This window comes from Perissodus microlepis, chromosome 22 (assembly GCF_051167445.1).
Source record: "Perissodus microlepis isolate ML-2025 ecotype Zambia chromosome 22, ASM5116744v1, whole genome shotgun sequence".
Taxonomy (NCBI): domain Eukaryota; kingdom Metazoa; phylum Chordata; class Actinopteri; order Cichliformes; family Cichlidae; genus Perissodus; species Perissodus microlepis.
In genome coordinates, this window is record NC_140481.1 from 31,676,642 (window position 1) to 31,698,297 (window position 21,656).

Genomic DNA, 21,656 nt, shown 5'->3' on the forward strand with positions numbered 1-21,656 from the left:
CCCACCTCAGCCAGTCCGACCACCTCTTACTCCTCCTCTCCCCATCCTACACCCCCCTTAGATGCAGTGCCTGTCCAGCAACAACATACGGGAGTTGTGGCAGGAAATACAAGACATCATAAACTACAGAGGCTGTTCTGTGAAAACAGAAAACCTGGCTGCACCACTGGTGGAGGAGATAAACTGCCTCAAGGCCCGCTTTGAAACACCACAACAGCAGCCCTCATCTCCTCCAGCCCTGCTCCCATCCTCATCCTCACCTGGTTCCTGCACCGCTCCTTTGACTGTAACACGATGTCAGACGTGTGCTCCTAGCAGTGAACCCCAGGAAGGCTGCCGGTCCAGACGGAGTACCTGGCAAGGTGCTGAGAGCGTGTGCCCACACGCTCACCCTCATCTTCACCAGAATCTTCAGCCTCTCACTGGATCAGGCAGCCATCCCATCCTGTCTAAAATCAGCCACAATCATCCCAGTGCCGAAGAAGTGTCATCATCACAGCCTGACGATTACCGCCCTGTGGCTCTCACGACGGTAATCATGAAATGCTTCGAGAGACTAGTCCTTCAGCACATCACGGATTACCTCCCACCCAGACCTTAACCCTCAACCACGCAAACAGATCCACAGAAGACGCCGTCGCATAGCCCTCCACTCTGTGCTGAGCAACCTGTAGCAGCAGCAAAGCTACGTCCAAATGCTCTTTGTGGACTACAGCTCAGCCTTCAATACAATCATACCGGACATCCTCATCACCAAACTGGCCACTCTTGGCCTCCCTCCTCCCACATGTGCCTGGATAAAGGACTTTCTCACCCACCGACCCCCATCTCTCCTCCACTCGCACGTTGAGCACCAGCTCCCCACAGGATTGTGTGCTGAGCCCTCTCCAGCATTGTCTCTACAACCATGACTGCAGTTCCACCCACAACAATCACATCATCAAGTTTGTGGATGACACCATGGTAGTTGGACTCATCTCAAAGGGAGACGAGGCAGCCTACAGAGAGGAAGTCCTGACGTTGGCAGCCTGGTGTTCAGAAAACAACCTGGCACTGAATACTAAGAGAACCAAAGAAGTCATCGTCGCCTCCGGGAGGCACAGCACTGACTGACACTAACCTGCTGCTGACCTTCTACCACTCGTCCACTGAGAGCCTGCTGACATACTGCATCACAGTATGGTACGGCAGCTGCACTAAGGCGGACGGGGTGAGGCTTCAGAGTGTAGTCAAGGCAGCATAGAAGATCTTTGGCTGCCCTCCCGCCTCCCTGATGGGCATTTATTCCTTGCTCTGCCTCAGCAGAGTCGCACACATCATCGAGGACAGCTCCCACACTGGTTTTGACCTGTTAAACTTGCTTCCCTACAGCGCTACAGGTGCATCAGCACAGAGACTCAAATACTCAAGAACAGTTTCTTTCTGTTTTTTGTGGCCACATTGTCGCCACATTGAAGCCTTTTTTGTTTTTTGCTCGTGCAACATATCGGAATATTTCCAACACACTGCACATTTACTGATGTTGCTTCATGGATTCCAGTATGTGATTTGGCTCAAAGATCAACTCCCAGGGTTAAATAATCAGACTACATAAAAGCCCAATTATGAATTCACTGTTAAGTTACTGTAAAATACTGAGTGCAACCAGCATGGTGCTGCTGTTTTGATTGGCAGATTTTCCATGGCTTTTAAATCAAACAGTGGGACCTGATGCAATATGATTTAGCTCTGATGTGGTGCGAGCAAGAGAGATGGGATCACAGTGTAAGAGGACTTACTGCTACTATATTTTTACACAGTTTAAATGTATTTTTTCAGTTTTTAATACTTAATTTGCCTAAGTCTTATATTCATTAACCTACTAAGGTATCATTTTGCATTGGCTTCATATACTTAAGTTACTGCACGGTCAAAAGGGGTGGCACACCGATTTTCCATGAAATGATCCACTGGGAGTCTCAATAGGCCACTGAGGGAGGTTAAAGAGGAGGCGAAACAACAAAGTGTTTGACATTAAGCTGCTGTTTTTGGAGTAGCGGATGAAAAGTAGACGGGGAATTTTTTACACAGCAAACTTTGAATATCTGTGTCTCAGGGATTTTGTTAACTACTCTCCAGGGGGATGCGAGGCGCTCATGCATCATTCAGTTCTAAAGTGATTTTTTTAACTAGAAATGATGGTCTCACCCGTCATAAGGTACGTAGATGTCAGGAAAACTGTCGGCGATTTTCACATCCGATCCAGGCCAGAAGAAAGTCCCAGACTTCAGTCCGTGGGACTTTGCTGTGTGCCAAATCTCCAAAAACAAAGAAGACGTATGAGCTTGACTGAAACGTGCTCAACGCTGATTCTGAAGTTTCTTTTTAACAACGTTTATAAGAGTTGATATTATTGTTATTAAAGTTACTTTCTACAAGATGCAATGTTTCTACGTTGCTGCACTAACTGACATTAAATGAATGTGCTCTGTGTCCATTTTCAGAAGCAGCATGTTAAAGTGGAATCTTTATTATCAAAACAATGTTAACCATCTTAAACCAACAGCACCAACAGAGCCATACAAGCTTCTTCCATATTATACAACTGCTGCATGCAGCAATGCAGAGCAGGAATGTGCAAGTGCCCGGAGACTTCTCCTTAGGTGAAACTGTCAAAAGCAAAAAAGCCCAAAACAAAACAAAACAATCCAAAACCAAAAACTGTATTTGGTATTTTTGTATTCCATTACACTGACAGAAATGATCTCAACCTGTAAGATGTTCTTTCTCATCTTATTTGCTTTAAAAGGTCACCTTCCCTTTAACGTTTAATTTTTAAATGTAATTTAAATGTAATTTGACCAAAGGTCGCTCAGTTTGTGTGTGTAAATCAAGACTCACAGGTTGTCCAAGGTACCAGTCGGGGTTATTTTTCTCTGGACTGGACAGGGAGAAGGTGGCATCGAACACCGGGTCATACATGGTATTGTCAATCAGACCATTTGACTCTGGGTAGAGACCCTGAGGGAGGAGGAAAAGGAAGAAAGAGAGGAGATAATTAATAATTCAGTTTAACTGAGTATATCAATCTTGTATGAAAGCATCCTGCAGGACACTTGAGCATTCTTTGTTTCGTAACAGAGCGGAGTAATCCTTAAGTCTGGGTCATGTGTCTTCATACCACAAGTATGTGCTTTGTATGGACCTTGAAAGGAAACTTCTAGTGCGTGGGAGTCGGAATTCCCTTACGTGATTTCTAAGAAGATGAACGAGCTTGTTTTGAAAGGGAACTCCTTGTAAGAGTTTCAGCAAGAACTGGGTGTGTTTTATCATGTGAGATATGGATCAGGCACGATGAACTCTCCGTGTTCTGTTGTTTACTGTCCGACTTGTTTACTGCATCGCGAGGGCCTCAGCAGCAGGCTGGTGCAGAAATCCCAGTGACCTTTATCTGGAATCTGAGAGATGAAAACTCCAGGCTGATGGATATTCTCAAGATCTGGAAAATCTGGAAAATCTGGTCATGCCTGCTATCTCTTGTAACTTTCCTCTCCTTAATGTCAAGTATAATCGTAATAAATGCTTCTATATTTCAGAGAGAATATAGTTTTATTACTATATTCTAGTGATGAACTGGCACTTAAGAAACTTCAACTTGAACTTGAACATGTTTCTTAAACTACACACTATTCTGACTCAGTACAGAATGCTTTATTACCACAACAGATCACTGTGACTGTTTTATTCATTTATTAGGTTGAAGGTGTCACAAAGTTGTTTTTATTTTCCCAGCGCCGAGTCACCAAAATCTGCAACTGACCGAGAAGAATGACCCAGATTTGATCCAGAATTTTGTGGTTCTTCCTTTGTTGATGCTCCCGAGCTTTCACAGAAATTGACCCAGTAAAGTTTTTGAGTAATACTGCATAAAAATGACACCAGAACAAGAAATATTGAGGAATAACACAGTGTAGTACAACGCTGGGGAGGGTGTGTGTGGACATGCTTAGGCAGACATAAATGTGCAGGGTGTGTAAAAAGGAGCCACCCACAGTGGTGTTTGTTCGTCACACTTAAATGTTTCAGATCATCAAACAAATGTAAATATTAGAAAGATAACACAATTAAACACAAAAAGCAGTTTCTAAATGAAGGTGTTTATTATTAAGGGGGGATCCAAACCTACATGGCCCTGTGAGAAAATGTGAGTGCACTTCTTTCCAAGAGCAAAGCAAAGACTCATCCAAGTGGTCCCAAAGACCCCAGAACAACATCCAAAGAACTAAAATAGCAAATGGACTGGTTCTTGTTCTTTATACTTCTAATTCATACACCCAATCACACCACACCACAGTCATACACATTCACACTGCGATGGATGCATCAGAGAGCAACATGGGGTTAGTATCTTGCTTTGGCATGCAGACTGGGATCGAACCACTGACCTTCTGGTTAGCGGCCTGCTCTACCACCTGAGATACAGCCGTCAATGTCTCTGTTAAGGTTAGTGAGGACCTCACCATAACAAGAGACTGAGCAAAAATAGGCAGCATGGCAGACTTCTTAGACAAAAACCACTGCTGAGCCAAAGGAACAAAGGCTCGTCTCAGTTTTGCCCCAAGATTTTTGTAAAAATGCTCTCTGGATGGACAAGATAAAAGTATAAGTTTTGGAACCCTTCAATTTAGAAAAGGAACATCATACCAACAGTAAAATGCGGTGGTGGCAAGGACCTAAATGCAGGACTTGGAGATGACTCAAACTCAAACACAGCTTTTATTGCTGAAACTCCAGAGCTCAGGGAATACAAAACTTAGGCATGAACTGAAACTAAATATCACAGAGACCAGGAGACGCTAGAAAACACTTAGACTCTGGGGGCAGACATGAAGACAGAGAACAGACAAACGGGTACATGACCAGGGACACAGCTGAATTGAATTACAACAATTCAGCCATCCACAGCTGTAAAAGAGTCACTGCCAGGTATCGTAAACACTTGATTGCAGTTGTTGCTGCTAAGCGTGGCCCAACCAGTTATTAGGTTTAGGGGACAAACTCTTTTCCACTCGGGGCCTTTAATAATAAACATCTTTATTTAAAATCTGCATTTTGTGTTTATTCACGTTATCTACGTCTAACAAACACAAAGATCAAGTTTGTTTACTGTAAAAAAAGATGTATTAATGTATGCAGCAGTGTGAGTGCTGTGCGTCTCTACCGTAACAATGGAGTAGTGATTGGGAAAAGTCTTTGTGGGAAATGCGGACTGCATGAATGGAGCTGAAGTTCCACACCTTCCTGTGAATAAATAAGGAATGGTGCCAAATTAATTCCTCCATGTGACTTCCTTTTAATATGACCATGTGAGTCATTGCCCTGCCTGCAGGCTGAATAACTTCATTAAGCATAAGATGCAACCCTGAACACACACTAATTTATATTTGATAAGCAGGAAATTCAGTGGAAGCTGCCTTTGTGTGAAAGCGTTTAACTACAGGGAGTGCAGAATTATTAGGCAAGTTGTATTTCTGAGGAATAATTTTATTATTAAACAACAACCATGTTCCCAATGAACCCAAAAAACTCATTAATATCAAAGCTGAATGTTTTTGGAAGTAGTTTTTAGTTTGTTTTTAGTTTTAGCTATTTTAGGGGGATATCTGTGTGTGCAGGTGACTATTACTGTGCAGAATTATTAGGCAACTTGACAAAAAACAAATATATACCCATTTCAATTATTTATTTTTACCAGTGAAACCAATATAACATCTCCACATTCACAAATATACATTTCTGACATTCAAAAACAAAACAAAAACAAATCAGCGACCAATATAGCCACCTTTCTTTGCAAGGACACTCAAAAGCCTGCCATCCATGGATTCTGTCAGTGTTTTGATCTGTTCACCATCAACATTGCGTGCAGCAGCAACCACAGCCTCCCAGACACTGTTCAGAGAGGTGTACTGTTTTCCCTCCTTGTAAATCTCACATTTGATGATGGACCACAGGTTCTCAATGGGGTTCAGATCAGGTGAACAAGGAGGCCATGTCATTAGTTTTTCTTCTTTTATACCCTTTCTTGCCAGCCACGCTGTGGAGTACTTGGACGCGTGTGATGAAGCATTGTCCTGCATGAAAATCATGTTTTTCATGAAGGATGCAGACTTCTTCCTATTAGAGCGATTAGAACATGCTGTAGGTATTACAGGTACTGCACTGCAGTGGTTTGTATCATATCTATCTAATAGACTCCAATTTGTGCATGTAAATGGAGAGTCCTCTTCACACACTGAGGTTAATTATGGAGCTCCACAGGGTTCAGTGCTAGGACCAATTCTGTTTACATTATACATGCTTCCCTTAGGCAGCATCATTAGAAGACATAGCATACATTTTCACTGCTATGCAGATGACACCCAGCTCTATCTGTCCATGAAGCCAGATAACACACACCAATTAGTTAAACTGCAGGAATGTCTTAAAGACATAAAGACCTGGATGGCCGCTAACTTTCTGCTTCTTAATTCAGATAAAACTGAGGTTATTGTACTCGGCCCTGAAAATCTTAGAAATATGGTATCTAACCAGATTCATACTCTGGATGGCATTACCTCGGCCTCCAGTAACGCTGTGAGGAACCTTGGAGTCATTTTTGACCAGGACATGTCCTTCAACGCACATATTAAACAAATATGTAAGACTGCTTTCTTCCATTTGCGCAACATCTCTAAAATTAGAAATATCCTGTCTCAGAGTGACGCTGAAAAACTAGTTCATGCATTTATTACTTCCAGGCTGGACGACTGTAATTCATTATTATCAGGATGTCCAAAAAACTCACTGAAAAGCCTTCAGCTAATCCAAAATGCTGCAGCAAGAGTCCTGACAGGACTAGAAAGAGAGAGCAGATTTCTCCTGTTTTGGCTTCCCTTCATTGGCTTCCTGTTAAGTCCAGAATTGAATTCAAAATCCTGCTCCTCATATACAAGGTCTTAAATAATCAGGCCCCATCTTATCTTAATGACCTTGTAGTACCATATCACCCTATTAGAGCACTTCGCTCTCGCTCTGCAGGCCTACTTGTTGTTCCCAAAGTATTTAAAAGTAGAATGGGAGGCAGAGCCTTCAGTTTTCAGGCCCCTCTTCTGTGGAACCAGCTTCCAGTTTGGATTCAGGAGACAGAAACTATCTCTACTTTTAAGATTAGGCTTAAAACTTTCCTTTTTGCTAAAGCATATAGTTAGGGCTGGACCAGGTGACCCTGAATCCTCCCTTAGTCATGCTGCAATAGACGTAGGCTGCCGGGGGATTTCCATGATGCATTGAGTTTTTCCTTTCCAGTCACCTTTCTCACTCACTATGTATTAATAGACCTCTCTGCATTGAATCATATCTGTTATTAACCTCTGTCTCTCTTCCGCAGCATGTCTTTTATCCTGTCTTCCTTCTTTCACCCCAACCGGTCGCAGCAGATGGCCGCCCCTCCCTGAGCCTGGTTCTGCCGGAGGTTTCTTCCTGTTAAAAGGGAGTTTTTCCTTCCCACTGTCGCCAAAGTGCTGCTCATAGGGGGTCATATGATTGTTGGGTTTTTCTCTGTATCTATGAAGCGCCTTGAGGCGACTTTTGTTGTGATTTGGCGCTATATAAATAAAATTGAATTGAATTGAATTGAATTGAATTGAATTCTTCCTGTACCACTGCTTGAAGAAGGTGTCTTCCAGAAACTGGCAGTAGGACTGGGAGTTGAGCTTGACTCCATCCTCAACCCGAAAAGGCCCCACAAGCTCATCTTTGATGATACCAGCCCAAACCAGTACTCCACCTCCACCTTGCTGGCGTCTGAGTCGGACTGGAGCTCTCTGCCCTTTACCAATCCAGCCACGGGCCCATCCATCTGGCCCATCAAGACTCACTCTCATTTCATCAGTCCATAAAACCTTAGAAAAATCAGTCTTGAGATATTTCTTGGCCCAGTCTTGACGTTTCAGCTTGTGTGTCTTGTTCAGTGGTGGTCGTCTTTCAGCCTTTCTTACCTTGGCCATGTCTCTGAGTATTGCACACCTTGTGCTTTTGGGCACTCCAGTGATGTTGCAGCTCTGAAATATGGCCAAACTGGTGGCAAGTGGCATCTTGGCAGCTGCACGCTTGACTTTTCTCAGTTCATGGGCAGTTATTTTGCGCCTTGGTTTTTCCACACGCTTCTTGCGACCCTGTTGACTATTTTGAATGAAACGCTTGATTGTTCGATGATCACGCTTCAGAAGCTTTGCAATTTTGAGACTGCTGCATCCCTCTGCAAGATATCTCACTATTTTTGACTTTTCTGAGCCTGTCAAGTCCTTCTTTTGACCCATTTTGCCAAAGGAAAGGACGTTGCCTAATAATTATGCACACCTGATATAGGGTGTTGATGTCATTAGACCACACCCCTTCTCATTACAGAGATGCACATCACCTAATATGCTTAATTGGTAGTAGGCTTTCGAGCCTATACAGCTTGGAGTAAGACAACATGCATGAAGAGGATGATGTGGACAAAATACTCATTTGCCTAATAATTCTGCACTCCCTGTATTTATCTGTTTTGATAAGATAACTGGGCATGTTTCATCTTGAAGTTTTGATTTCTTATGAATGATGATGTTTGCTTTCAATTTGTCGTCAAACAGCCCAAAGGCAGCCTAAAGGCAGGCAGTTTATAGACACACGTTTCTTACAATAAACAGACATGTAAGAGGTTTTGTTCATGTATGAGGGTAATCATGTTTCTTTAAAAACAGAAGGTTGACACTGACTGAGTTTATCCAGGACAGGGATGAGTGCACTCCATGTCTGCAGATACTCTGCCCTGAGGCCATCCAAAGACACAAGGAGCAGCGGCTGCTTAAAGCTGCGAGGAGAGAAAACAACCATCAAACGTAGCAGAAACTCTGAAACATTAAATACTGACATAAACATGCCAAGCTGGATAAAAATTGGCTGATTTATGAGTAGGAATACTTTTGTGTGTCCACCACAGATCAGATCATTTCACTCTGCTCACAGCCAAACTGTCTACACACCTTTATAGCTATGCTAGCTTGTGTTGGTTGTTAGCTTGATACTCCCTATCATCCAAAGATTGTAGCTACTTTTACTTTTCTAAATGCAATCTGCAATTATAAGAAATATCAAGGCCTCATTTAAAATAATAAGAATAAATATAATCGTTGAAAGGCTATGTTACAAATACAGCTGTTTGGTAGAAGAAAGCATGCATGGAAATAGAGTTGCTCTTTTGTGCATCAAAGATCATTTCAATCAGTTTTCAATCAATCTTCAGTTTATTGCATTTCCAAAGGGATTATAATATATTTGGTATAAATTCTTACCCTGCGGGACACGTGGGGGTTGACAGGTCCTCGCACGTATCTTCAACCCACTGTTTCTCTCCTGCAGCGAGACCATAATGTTTATGCCACCAGTGACATCTGATGGTACGGGACTTTTGAATACACTTCCTAACGTCTGTTGTTTTTGTCATTTTTGCTGCCAGCTGTATGTATAAGCTGGCAGTATAAGTGCAAGTAGGGTTCTACAGATGTAATGAGAGAAAATTCCCTCTAAATGCTGCTAAAATGTTTTTCTTAGATAAATATCTGTGGGTTATGGTTTAAACTAGAAAGCAATTATTTACAAGAAAAAGCTACAGAACTGGGTCAGCTTTAATGTGCTGTATATACCCCTGCTTTCAAACTCTTACACCACTCCAGTTAAGAGGTCCTTAAGATGAACCACGTATACAGAGGGGTTTACACTGCAGGAGCCACTCGTACCCTAAGAGGAAATTCTAACAATAAACCAGTTTTAGAAATCGCCTTCTCTCATCAACCTTCTCTGTTTATTCAAAGTAAGATCTACAAGTGTTTCTCATGGCTAAACAGGTCTCCTGAAACTGTTACTGGCTTTTACAGATTTCTTTTATGTCTGCACCCTGTGCGATGTCCCTGCAGCCTCACCGTGGCAGACATGTTTGTAGTTGGTGCAGCAGTCTCCAGCAGAAAGACAGTCGTCTGAACAGTGGCACCTGCTCTGCGTCAGCCTCTTCTCTCCACAGCGCACGTTTGTGCATTCCCACTGCTCAGCTGAAGGAAACGGTCATGGAGTTAAGTACAGAAGTACACTCAGTTCTGCTGGTGAGCAGTGAAGGACGTATAAGTCACAAACAAAGTCTCACTAGGAGCAGTGCAGATGTCATAGTAGTCAAAGCAGCAGCTGTTGGCGGCGACGCAGTTTTCATCACATCTGCAGCCAGGTTTCTCGTTGTCAAAAGGCTCATAACATCTATTCCTGCAGGATGTGAGGGGCGTGACTGCAACAGAGACAAAACAGGAGCGCAGAGTTAGTCGAAGATGAAAAGAGAAAAGAGACATTTAAGGAAACAAAGAGAGCTGCAAAAACAAAAAAACTGATAAGCTGAACTTAAACCTTGGTTGTTGTTTCCAACTTTATAAAGGAGAAGATGTTATTTTCTTCTTCTTCATTCAAAACAAACGGAACATTTTCAGATCTTAAACTGGTGATTCATCATTACAGAAACAACCAGGGGAAGGATTTCCCATCATGGCTTTCTTGTCATGGATTACTCAGACATATAATGAGCTCAATGTACTGAAGATTTTCCAACACAGTACAGGAAGAACATCTGTCTACATGTAAGTAATCTGTCCTGAGAGCAGTGACACTCTGGATCTAATAAGCACTTTGAAGTGCATCAGCAGTGCTCATCTATGCAGTCATGAAATAACTGAGTCCCACCTTAAATTAGCAGCTGAGACTGCATCACCACAGCTGAAAATGATTGAGACAGGAGCCAAACAAATTCCACCAAAGCAAATGAAATGTGGTCTCTTCTTGGGTTAGTTACAGTTTACACAAAATATGTGAAATAAACTAGCTCATCGTGAAATGGAATCTGTTTTATTTACGTAATATTCTTATATTGTCACGGCTTCATTTCACAGACATAGTTGGAAATGTTGTGCATTTCTACCGAGCCTGAAAGTCAACATAGCCTGAACTCTTGTAGGTACGTTTTCTTGTAATTTCTTCAAGTATCTCCAGGAATCGTTCTCCAGGCTTCATGAGAAACATTCAAAGCTCTGCTTTGGATGCTGGCTGCCTTTGGTTGTGTTGTGTCAGGATGATCGGGAGGTTCACGACCCTTAGTGTTGCACTGTGTCTCTATTCTACTGAAGCATACTTTTACTGTTTGAGATCATTGCCATGGTGAAAAATAAAAATGATCGCAATCAGGCTCCCAGATTGTACTGCATGGTGGATCAAGGGTGTGGTATCCATTTATAATTTCATGAATTTTGAGCCCGACATCGCTGCAGCCCAGACCCTGTCAGAGCTTCCACCATGTTTTACAGATGGCTGTTCTCATCTGCTTTCCAACATATTAACAACACTTTGAACAACAAAGCAAATGAGTGTTTTCCCCTCATTGTTTGCTCAGATGTCTGAGTCTGTGTTTTGCATCTTTTTTAATTACTTGCTGACTGGAGGATGTAGCCTCATGAATCAGAGTGCACCTGGTTCTGACACACATGTTGATTAATGGGAAGAAAAAAACATTTCATGTGAAATTTCAGACAAGTCGATGCTGTGTTTTCACAGCACAGTGACGCCTATAAGCTGGTAGACAGTTCTTTCTTTGCACACAGTTCTGGCCTTTAAATCTGGGAATACACAGGCAACGCTTCTTCACATCCTCCAGGATTACGATAAGTAATGTTTGCAAATATAACAGCTTTTTTCTTGAAATCTGACGCCTTACATCAGGTGATTATAACCTCAATACATTGAGATGTTCGCATTAATAATCCCCACCCTGTCATCCAATGGTCCATGGACGTGAGATCTCAATGTGACTCACATATTTTAAGAGAGTGACTTATTTTTGCATAATTTGACCATTTTCCCTTCAGCTTCCAGATTGTCCTTCCAGTAAGTTAAGCTTTCCATCTGTTCTTGTTTCTCGCAAGTCTTGCTGATTTTCACATGAGAAACTGTTGATTTGCTGATCATTTGAGTCAGTTTATTCACATGCTGATGAGTATTAAAGCTTGAAAAACAGTGAAGCAGTCACATGCACCAGATCGGTCATGGACATCAGGTGAGATATGAGATGAGATATACTCATGTGTCACATTGTCAGATGTACAGTTTACTTGTGATACTAAATGTGATTTCTATTAGACATCAAGACAAAAATTTCCTGCACAAGACAAATGGAAAGAGTGCTGCTCTCTGCAGGGTAGGGGAAGCTTCAAGTGAAATTATTTGAGTATTTTGGCTGTGTTCTTGGATTTTAGCCATGCTGGTATGCAGCAATGCAGATATTCTGTTTTAAATGTAGAAATTGCCACCTACTTTTCATAAAAATACAAGTACAGCTTTAATACAAAACAACCTGTGTGGTTCATTTAATACTCTTGCATTGTTTATTGTGAATTATGATCACTTTTAGAACACTAATGCATCCTCCAGTGCTTATAAAAGGCTGTGTATGTGTTTCTAGGCCCGGATCTGTGATGCTATGTCTGGTCGGCTGCTAGATGGTTTGAGCTCCTAGAGACATTTCTGAGATGGTTTCTACAGGCTTAAAAACAGCAGTCCCCCTGCTTATTCTGTTATGTAACCAAAAATCTTTTTGTGTGGGTGAAAAAGAATATTGGCTGGATTCACCACCGGTGACATTTCCCGGCAGCTAAGTCATTCGGAAAAGAAGTGTTACAATGTACAGACTAAAACTCTGACCCTGAGGAAACAGCCTGGTGTTTTTAATGGACGAGCACCTTCTCTGACAAAGGCACAGAACCGAGTGTAACATGACTGACATTAGTTATTAGGCTTCAACATTTCTGTCTGTAAAGCTTTCAGCATTTCAACATTCAGACCAGAATGTTTGTTGACAGGTGAACACTTCAGTTCATCTTTCATCTTCGTTTCTAAAGCTTATTCGACCGTTAGAAGTACAATCAGGTACTAAATGTCAAAGTTGCTCCACCTTGTAATAAATGTTCACTTGACCTTTAAGTAATTGAGATTTGTGGAAAAGACACAAAATAAGTCACCGCCAGCTCTTTAGTGGTAAAAATGAACTTTAAACAGGAAAAATGTGAATTAATTCTGGTGAAAGCAAAAACGTCTCTACAACATAACAGCTTAATGAGTTGTGAGGAATAGAAATCCCTTTTTCATCCAAAGGAAAACATTTGTAGGAGGACATTCTCCTTTTTAAATGACATTTTTAAAATGAGTGGAGGAAGTTAATTCTCTCTGACATGAGATGCTGATTTGGTGCCTGACTCGCTCTGACGATTCTAAATGAACCTAAATCATCAGCATTACGCTGCCCTGAGTCATGACGATGAAGCCATATGGGGAAATAATGCAATTTATTAAGAAAGTATTTGTTGTATATAAGTGTTGGAAGTTTCTGAGCCTGCAGAGACATGTTTGCGTGTTTGTGAATGTACCTTGGTTTTGACATCTCTGCAAATCCAGTCCGAGACCGAGTCCAAGGCCAAGGATTAGAGTCACAATCGACACAGCCAAGACACCAATCTGTGCGACAGAAATGCAAACATGAAGCGAACCTAGCAAAAAATCCTTTCTTATGAAGTCAAACACAACCAAAAGCACAGGAAGGTCAGGCTCTATCTGTGAGCGGAAGCACGTTCTCCAGTTTGTTGTTGCCAAACGAGTTGTAAAATAAGCAACAAAGGGTTTAATGACAGAAATGAGGTTACGAGAGTGCAACAGAAACTTATAAACCTGCAGTTCACTGTGGTGTTTTTTTATTACCTTCTACTTACAAGATGCCACTGCAGTTTCTTCTTTATGACGGAAAAGTACCAGTTTATAGTTTTATAGGTGCTCTTATCAGCTGCATTTATTCAGTGCCTTAGAGCAACCAGTTTATAACATTAAATTGAGGAGACGTGCAGTTTTACAGACTATGGCTTCTGGACTGATTGTTGGAATAATTACTATCAATCAGACTTGTATTCATTATTTCTTATATCAGTAGAACCACGCTGACTTTACACAGGGGTGTTTATCATCAGGTGAACAGCTGGAGCTCATAATCGCCCATTCAACGCTTTCCCAGACGATTTGTGTGCGCAAACTTAAATTTCTGGAAATTGCTGTAATCTTCTCGAAAAACATGTGTGATAGGAACAACTGTTTGTTATTGTTCAGTTAATGACAGGTTTTTGGGTAGATGCCTGTGTAATGTAAGCTTTGGAAATGTTTAAATGTTGACATAGAGCAGAGCACATGTTTAAAATCAGGCTCACTGTTGTTATTCCATCCATTGGTAAGAATTCATTATCATAAACTTTCATTTACATTTTGAGTAAAAATGAAACAAAGGCCTTCAATGTGTCTCGTTAAATTCTCCAGTTACCACTTAATTAAAACAAAAATCTGTACTCACTATGATCTTCTTCTTGTTTCTCTTTGCTTCGCTTATCCAATCCATAGCTACTCGAATATGTCTCTTACTGCACGGAGACAGAGAGACGTCCGGCAGACGGACACAAAGAGACGCACGTTACTTTATGCGGATAAAAGAAAGATATCTTTGCAGTGACCTGTGGACCAAGTACAAGAACTGGGCAAGCAAATGATTGTCAGAATGAAAAGATAACCTCGTGTGTTTTTCCTTTGTGGAGCCACAGCTGCTGCTCCTTTGCTCACATTTTAAAACTTATTGGAGTGCCTGCGAGGTACAAAGATAAAGCCACGGAGTAAAGATCAGAATCTAGATGCAAACCTTCAGTGTCAGACCTTTTGATTTCTCTTGTTATCAATGATTGATAACAGCTTGAAACAATTTATTGGTTTATTGAATTAAAATTAATTACTACTTTTACAACTACAGCTGTTAATGGACTTTTAAAGACGTTTGAAATGATGTGAAATGCTGACTCACATTTCGCCGCCAGTTTTATCAAAGCAAGTACCCGAGCGCACGCAAACCTTGAAACGTTTATTTTTTGTGAAGTAATTTTCACAAAGTAAACATTTTCAATGTTTTCGAACATTGTCATATAGGATTTCTTCCCATTTCTAACAGTGCATAACCTTTGCCTTTTAAGGCCTTTAAAATAAAACCAAAGCTCTTTCATTGAAATCTAAAACCAGTTCAACTAGTGACAAAAGAACACACGAGGCTTCTGCAGAAAGTTCAAATACCATTACCATTAAAATGATCTCTAATCAAAGGAAAAGGAAATTCTTTCACACAGTCTTGCTTTAACAATATTCTTCTTTTGTGGTGCCAAACGTCTCAGGTCATTATAGTTCTCGGGGCAGGAATTTCATTTAGATTTTTTATATTTAATTTTCAGTGAGAAACAAAAGTGTTGGTGCCAACTTCTGACATCCATTAAATTAGATTAGATGAAACTTTATTAATCCCTCGGGTGGGTTCCTCCGGGAAATTCAGTTTCCAGTAGAGTGGATGATCTGATATCGTCGTGTTGGTGTTGATCCTGGAACAACACCAACACGACGATATCAGATCGTGCCATTAGAGCAGTCTTTGAAAAAAACAAAAACCTATAAATGACACATAACTCTGTCCAAGGAGAGCCGGGATGTTACAGAAAAGGAGTCAACCTAACTGAGAAGCATTTCTACACAAGTGCCCCTGATTATAAATCACTCATAAAACTATGATGCAGTGTGATAACTGGACTCGGCTGATGTCCAGAGGGGGTTTTATGTGCGTCATCTCTCTGGTTTACAGTGTAGAGAAACATGAAGATCGGTAGAATAACCTTATCTGTAGCGAGAAATAAACACAGACTGAAGCATGAAAATGGTCCCACCCATAGAAGAAGGTGAGATTTGTAATTTCCAACATATTACAAATAGCTCTAATATCAATCATAAATATCAAGAATAGTACAGATTAAATATGTATGACTCACATTTGACTCTAACTGTAACAGGTCATCAGCCTGTGGAGGCTCTTGATTGAGCAGAAGCCAGGCAGAAGGTTGTAACTGTTTCAGTGTGTTCTGTGCTTTCGATAGTTCGTTTAGTGAGAAATCTCAGTTTCTCACTAAACGTTCTCCTGTGACTGGCAAGCAGGTCGTGGAGTGGGTAGGTGTTATCCTGCATTGTTCTTACCTTAACATCCTCCCGACACCACCCTAAGGGAGTCCAGCTTCAACTTACTCACTTTTGTGAGATTTGCTATCATATTCGCTTTAAGTAGCATATTAGCTCATATTTCATATTTAACTGGGACTGACTCGTGTTACCTCTTGAATATTGTCATGGTCTGAGTCATGCAACCCAGTGTTTGGGTTCATGTTATGTCTGGTTTCAGGTGTGCTGGTCATGTTCATGTTGCTCATTCATGTATTTGTTTTATAGTTATTTCATTTTCCAGCACAGACTCATCATAGTCACCTATTCATAGCTTTCTGCTTTGTTTGCCACCTTTAATCCAGACAAAATAAAGGCTCGCTTTTTGTTTCAAGTTGCTGTCTCCACGTCTGTGTCCGCACCTGGGTCCTCACACTCCCACACACTGTCTGCCCATGCCCACCCTACAAATGTATGGTAGTAGAAAACAGCTGACCTGTGTCCTAATTACATAGAACAATGCGTAATTTCCAGAAATGCTAGTTGGGAAAAATGAAGAGACACTACACGTGCATTAAGGAGATGAAACATTATCGTGTGTATCCCCAAAAGTTTATTCTGTTCATCTGGATGTAGCGTCTCACTGTCGTTGCCCACGTGAGCATTGAAGTCTCCCAGTAGGACGACAGAGTCCCCAGGAGGAGCACCCTCCAGTGCCCCACTCAGGGACTGCAAGAAGGCTGGGTACCCTGAACTGCTGCTCGGCGCATAAGCACAGATGACAGTCAGGACCCGTTCCATGACCCGAAGGCGACCCGGAGTGCCCACTCCAGGTCAGGGACGCGACCCTGCCCCAAGTGGAGGAGTTTAAGTATCTCGGGGTCTTGTTCACGAGTGATGTGAGAAGGGAGCCAGCCGGCTGGGGTTACTGCAGCTGCATAAACACACCTAGTGTGATCTAAATGATGTTACATAAGCTGCATGATTATGCAGCTTATGTAACCTGTGAAAAAACCCTTCCAGCAGAAAACAAGACTGTCATTCTGCTAAGAAAAGCATACCACTGAGCCACTTAAGCAAAGAGTGAAAGAAGCTGTGTGCCAATTATGTGCCAACCATGAGCCGAACACCCACACCGGCGATTATTTCCATTAATTACATTATAAAAACAAATATCCAGTCATGCAATAAAATGTAAGAAATGCAACGTAAATACAATCATATTAATATGACTGAAGCTACTGCAGACTCACCGTGACAAGAGACACAAAGTTCTTGACTCATTCCTGACTCTAATCAAAGTGCCTGTGCGGCCTTGGTGTATCTGCAGATGGGAAGCTGGATGTAAACCCGTGTCTCTGTTGTAAGAGGTACACACTTTATACACCAACCCTGAGAACCTCAAACTGATTCTACCGTTAATGGAGCTACAAGTTATTCCCTTCACCAGCCTAACTGAGGAGTTCAAGGTCATCAGAACCAGAGAGGTGCTACTTTTTGGAGCCTCAGCAGACACTGGAGTTTCCTCTGCAGTTGTTGCTGTGGAGACTGAACAGATGTGGCAGGCTTTGGAGGCTTTGGAGTGAGCACATATTTTGAGTTGCTCCCCTAAAGCCCTGGTAGAGGGGAGAAATATATGGCACCACTGAGGTCTTGAACACAGTAGCTGATGTGATCTCTACAGGGAATCAACAGGCCAAACGCCAGATTTACCAGATGAAGACCTGTACAGGCTTTACAGGCTTGTTGACCTTTGAACTCACAATCCCCCTAGGAGGACCATTTTGAGGACACCTATGAGCTAAAGGTGGCAAAATATCAGCAGCTTGTAGAATTCTGACGGGTGGAGGATCTGCTATGAACCCTTGAGATGGGCTACAGGAGGTTCCTGGGTCAGTCTCCGTACCACACACTTACAGTTGTTGGCATCAGAGGGTAGCAGGAGTGGAAAGCTTCCAGATGGCTGTGGATCAAGAAAAGGAACCGAGGTGTAGTGTACTGCTTGGACACAAGCTGGGGCCCGATCACTTCCAGCTGAGTCACCCAGGTGAAAGAACGCCTGGGCTCTTCATTGGTAATGTGACCCAGCTCCTCACCTGTGCAGGTGATGTTTCTTTAAACTTAGTTGTATAAACAAAGGTGCACGTAAAACATAATCCATGAGGGCACACTGACTGGCTAACATGAAGCATGAGCAATAAATTACAAGGAAATCTGTTTTGCAAAATGAAGTTGAAGTTGAGCCATCACAGAAACCTTGATGCTTTCTTAAGAACAAAACTTTTTTTTTTCAGGTTTTCAGGAGTCATCATCTGCCAGTCCCGTGGTTACAGAAGACAACACAATAAAAAACAACTCCGTGAACGTTTCCACTACTCTACAGATTTTATTTGAAAGACTACAAGAATAAACATGGCTTCATACACATCTTGACAGGTCTATTAACTGACTTTTTATTGATCCTTTTACTTATTACCATGACTATGGCTACGCAGTCATGAGTAGTTAGGTATGGTAACAATGGGCTAATGTTACAAAATGCCAAACGTGAAAAAAATGCAGGTTCTGGCTTATCGGTGTAGAAATAAAGGCGTGGAAGCAAAGTTGAATTTGAATAAAGAGATAACATCAGACAGATGACATCAGTGTCGCCTCTCCACCGTTTAAACAGAACTAAAGGACACTTCCATGTTTTCTAGGTTAGGTCTCATTTGAAGCTATCATGTTGTAACTCGGTTCAAAATCAAAGTGAAGGTCAAACGATATTCATTTTGTGTTTTCAGTATCTCAGCTATACTACACTGTATTGCAGAGAAACGTGGTTTTACAACAGCCTCTTTGCACACCTAATGTCTGCATTCAGTTTGCAAAAGAGTAATCATCTGGACTGAGATGAATGCAGTAGAGTGATGAGTTTATAGCTTTCATTTCTCTTTTAAATGTTCTAACAGAGGTGGTGACATTAAGTTCTTGTTTTTAAACAGGACATCTTCCAAACCACACTCCTTTGTTGTGATTGTGAGTACATTGTTAGAATGGGAAAAGCAAGAAAACAAGACTGGAATTGGCATGCTGTCCTTGTGCTGGCATGGGCTCCCTGCAGGTACTCCGGTTTCCTCCCAAAGGTGTGAATGTGAATGCATGTCTCAGATGTAAGAGCTGTGGAGGATTGGAAACCTATATAGGGTGTACCCCACCTTTTACCCAATGATTGCTTGGTTTCAGCTTCAGCTGCCCAGGACAATGAACAGAATCGGAGAAGCGATGGCTAGCAGGATGGACGAGTGCCAAAGTTATTATAAATATGATAAATTGTAGAAAAATTCACACCTTTTGACAGAGTTAGCTAAAGAGATAACAAGCAGGTGCTTATGAAATCACAACGACAGTTTTTCACTGTAGGTGCAGGACTATGGTCGGTTAGGCCTGTTGGGTTCACTGTCACACAAGTGTTGGTTAAATCATCATGGAATCAAGAAACTAAACACCAGCAAATTTGCACATTTTAGCCTTTAAACTCTTAACATCCGCTGGATCACCATCAAGTGGTTTAGGGACAAAGGGAGAAAGTTGGGTTTTGTAAAAAAGAAGTGCTACATTTTCACAAATTAAAAGATAAGAAAAAATGTGTGTTCACTTTTTTTCTATTTGGGAAAACTCTGCCCATAATCATAGTCTTATAGTTAGTGGCACAGGCAGTATGAAACAGAAAGTAAAGTTAAGCCAGTGCAGACGTGCCCTAAAGCTGCATTCAGTTTGAAGACCAGCTGAAGGCCAAGAGTTCTGGACCTACAGAAGTTTGTCTTAATCTTGATCAACGTTTTGATGAGTTTACAGACTCGGTGACTAATTTGTGGGTATGTTGATTTTAAAAGTTTGTGATTCCACCTGTTATACTGGCTGCGGTGAACAGGTCAAACTACAAGATTGAAGAAATTAAAGCCTGGTTGATATGTTCTCATTTTTCATGTCATTTTTTAACCACTTTGATCTTATTTGCGTGTTATTTTCTTACAGTTTGCAATGAAAAATTCTCACTGTGTCAGTTCACAATGATTATCTTCCGTGATCGAAGCCCACCAAGAACGGATTTTTCTAAATGACTAAACACATTTAACTTTAAATATTAAATCTCATAGCATGCAGTGCATATGCCAGTAGAAATGTGAAGGAGAAATCACTTTTAGGCACAGACAAAACACTGGTGTGGTTCTTGATGTGTGCGTTAGAATGCGTACTGCATCTTTCCTGTGATAGCTTATTCCTAAACAGATTTCATAGCTAGGGTTGAATATTCCTGTCATAACAAACCATTCTTGTAATTTTCAAATATGTGTTCCCTTTCCAAGCACTTCTTGGGCGGTTCTTCAGCAGTGGAACAGCATTATGTTGTCTTTCCAAAGAGCATGCAATAAAAATGCAGACATTTTATAAAGGGTTACATCCTATATGATCATCTCTGTCTCTGGCTCCTACTCATCCCTCTCAAAGGTCTCCAGGTAGGTTTTGAGAATTAGGGTGTTGGTGTATGTGAGGTTTGTGGATCTGTAGAGGTCCAGGCCCGTAAGGATCTCCACATCTCGTACTCGGGCTGTGTGGAGCTTCAGCATGTCTTCGACCCACTTCGATTCATCCTCGGCGCTCTGCAGAAACAAAGGCTGTGATTCAGCAGCCGATACCATCATCAACTTGTGCGTTCCATTTTTTTCTAATATTTTCCACAATAATTGAAAACATTTCACCCCACAAGTTGTGCAATTGCAGTGTGACTTTTTCAAGTGATTTACGGTCTGACTAACAGTAAAGAAGAACAATGTCTTTGTGAATGTCTGTTGTTTCCTGTTTTACTTTCATAGTCTTGTGTGCTATGTGGACATTAGTCCCAGCTGTGTTTCCACCTGTTTCCCCATTCTGTTGTTATCCTGCCTGTGTATTTTAGTCCTCAGTCTTGCCCTGTTTGGCGTCACGTTGTTAACCATCAAACCTCCTCAGTGCTGTGTGTGTTTCCTCCCTACTCGTAGTATTTTCCTAGTTCTCAATCCCAGTTTAGTTCCCTAGTTTTCATGTTTCTAGTAGTGCTGTCAGCGTTAATCTCATTAAAATGACAGCAAACACAGCAAATCTCCATTAACCGTGGATCACCCCATGCGTGGTGCTGGACGGTGTCAATGCGTTAGTGCGGTTAGCTCATTAACGCGTTGACACCATCCATTTTAACGAGATTAATGCTGACAGCACTAGTTTCTACTTTCCGGTTTCATTTTCTTGTATCCAGTGTAGAATTTTTCCAGCAAATAAAGCCGCCGTTTTCAGTCTACTTTTCCGTGTTCTGAGTCCTCATCCTGTTTGCCACACAGGGAAACATGAGACGTAGTTATTTCTAGGATCTGAAATATTTGTAGAGAAATATCTAACATAACCTCTGCACACTGCCTTGCTTCTCATTATTTTTATTCAGGACTAACATTTCAGTTTGTGCAACCTTTGACCCTGTTCTTTATTTAGTTTACATTTCA

The 21,656-nt window shown here is 41.5% G+C and overlaps 2 protein-coding genes across 2 annotated transcripts in view; both read right to left on the reverse strand.

Annotated features, from left to right (window-relative positions):
* LOC146363564 (venom phosphodiesterase CdcPDE) overlaps nucleotides 1-14,521 on the reverse strand; it is a 50,135-nt gene extending 35,614 nt beyond the window's left edge. The window contains exons 1-9 of the mRNA XM_084918987.1: nucleotides 14,477-14,521; nucleotides 13,512-13,842; nucleotides 10,202-10,336; nucleotides 9,984-10,109; nucleotides 9,357-9,417; nucleotides 8,781-8,875; nucleotides 5,201-5,280; nucleotides 2,881-3,000; nucleotides 2,188-2,297 (exon numbers count right to left, since the gene is read on the reverse strand). Of these exons, the coding sequence (XP_084775113.1) occupies nucleotides 2,188-2,297; nucleotides 2,881-3,000; nucleotides 5,201-5,280; nucleotides 8,781-8,875; nucleotides 9,357-9,417; nucleotides 9,984-10,109; nucleotides 10,202-10,336; nucleotides 13,512-13,842; nucleotides 14,477-14,521 (1,103 nt within the window). The remainder of the gene's footprint in view (nucleotides 1-2,187; nucleotides 2,298-2,880; nucleotides 3,001-5,200; nucleotides 5,281-8,780; nucleotides 8,876-9,356; nucleotides 9,418-9,983; nucleotides 10,110-10,201; nucleotides 10,337-13,511; nucleotides 13,843-14,476) is intronic.
* A 3,981-nt stretch (nucleotides 14,522-18,502) lies between these two features.
* enpp2l (ectonucleotide pyrophosphatase/phosphodiesterase 2-like) overlaps nucleotides 18,503-21,656 on the reverse strand; it is a 33,710-nt gene continuing 30,556 nt past the window's right edge. Inside the window, exon 25 of the mRNA XM_084918824.1 lies at nucleotides 18,503-20,783. Coding sequence (XP_084774950.1) covers nucleotides 20,613-20,783 — 171 coding nt within the window. The 3' untranslated portion in view covers nucleotides 18,503-20,612. The remainder of the gene's footprint in view (nucleotides 20,784-21,656) is intronic.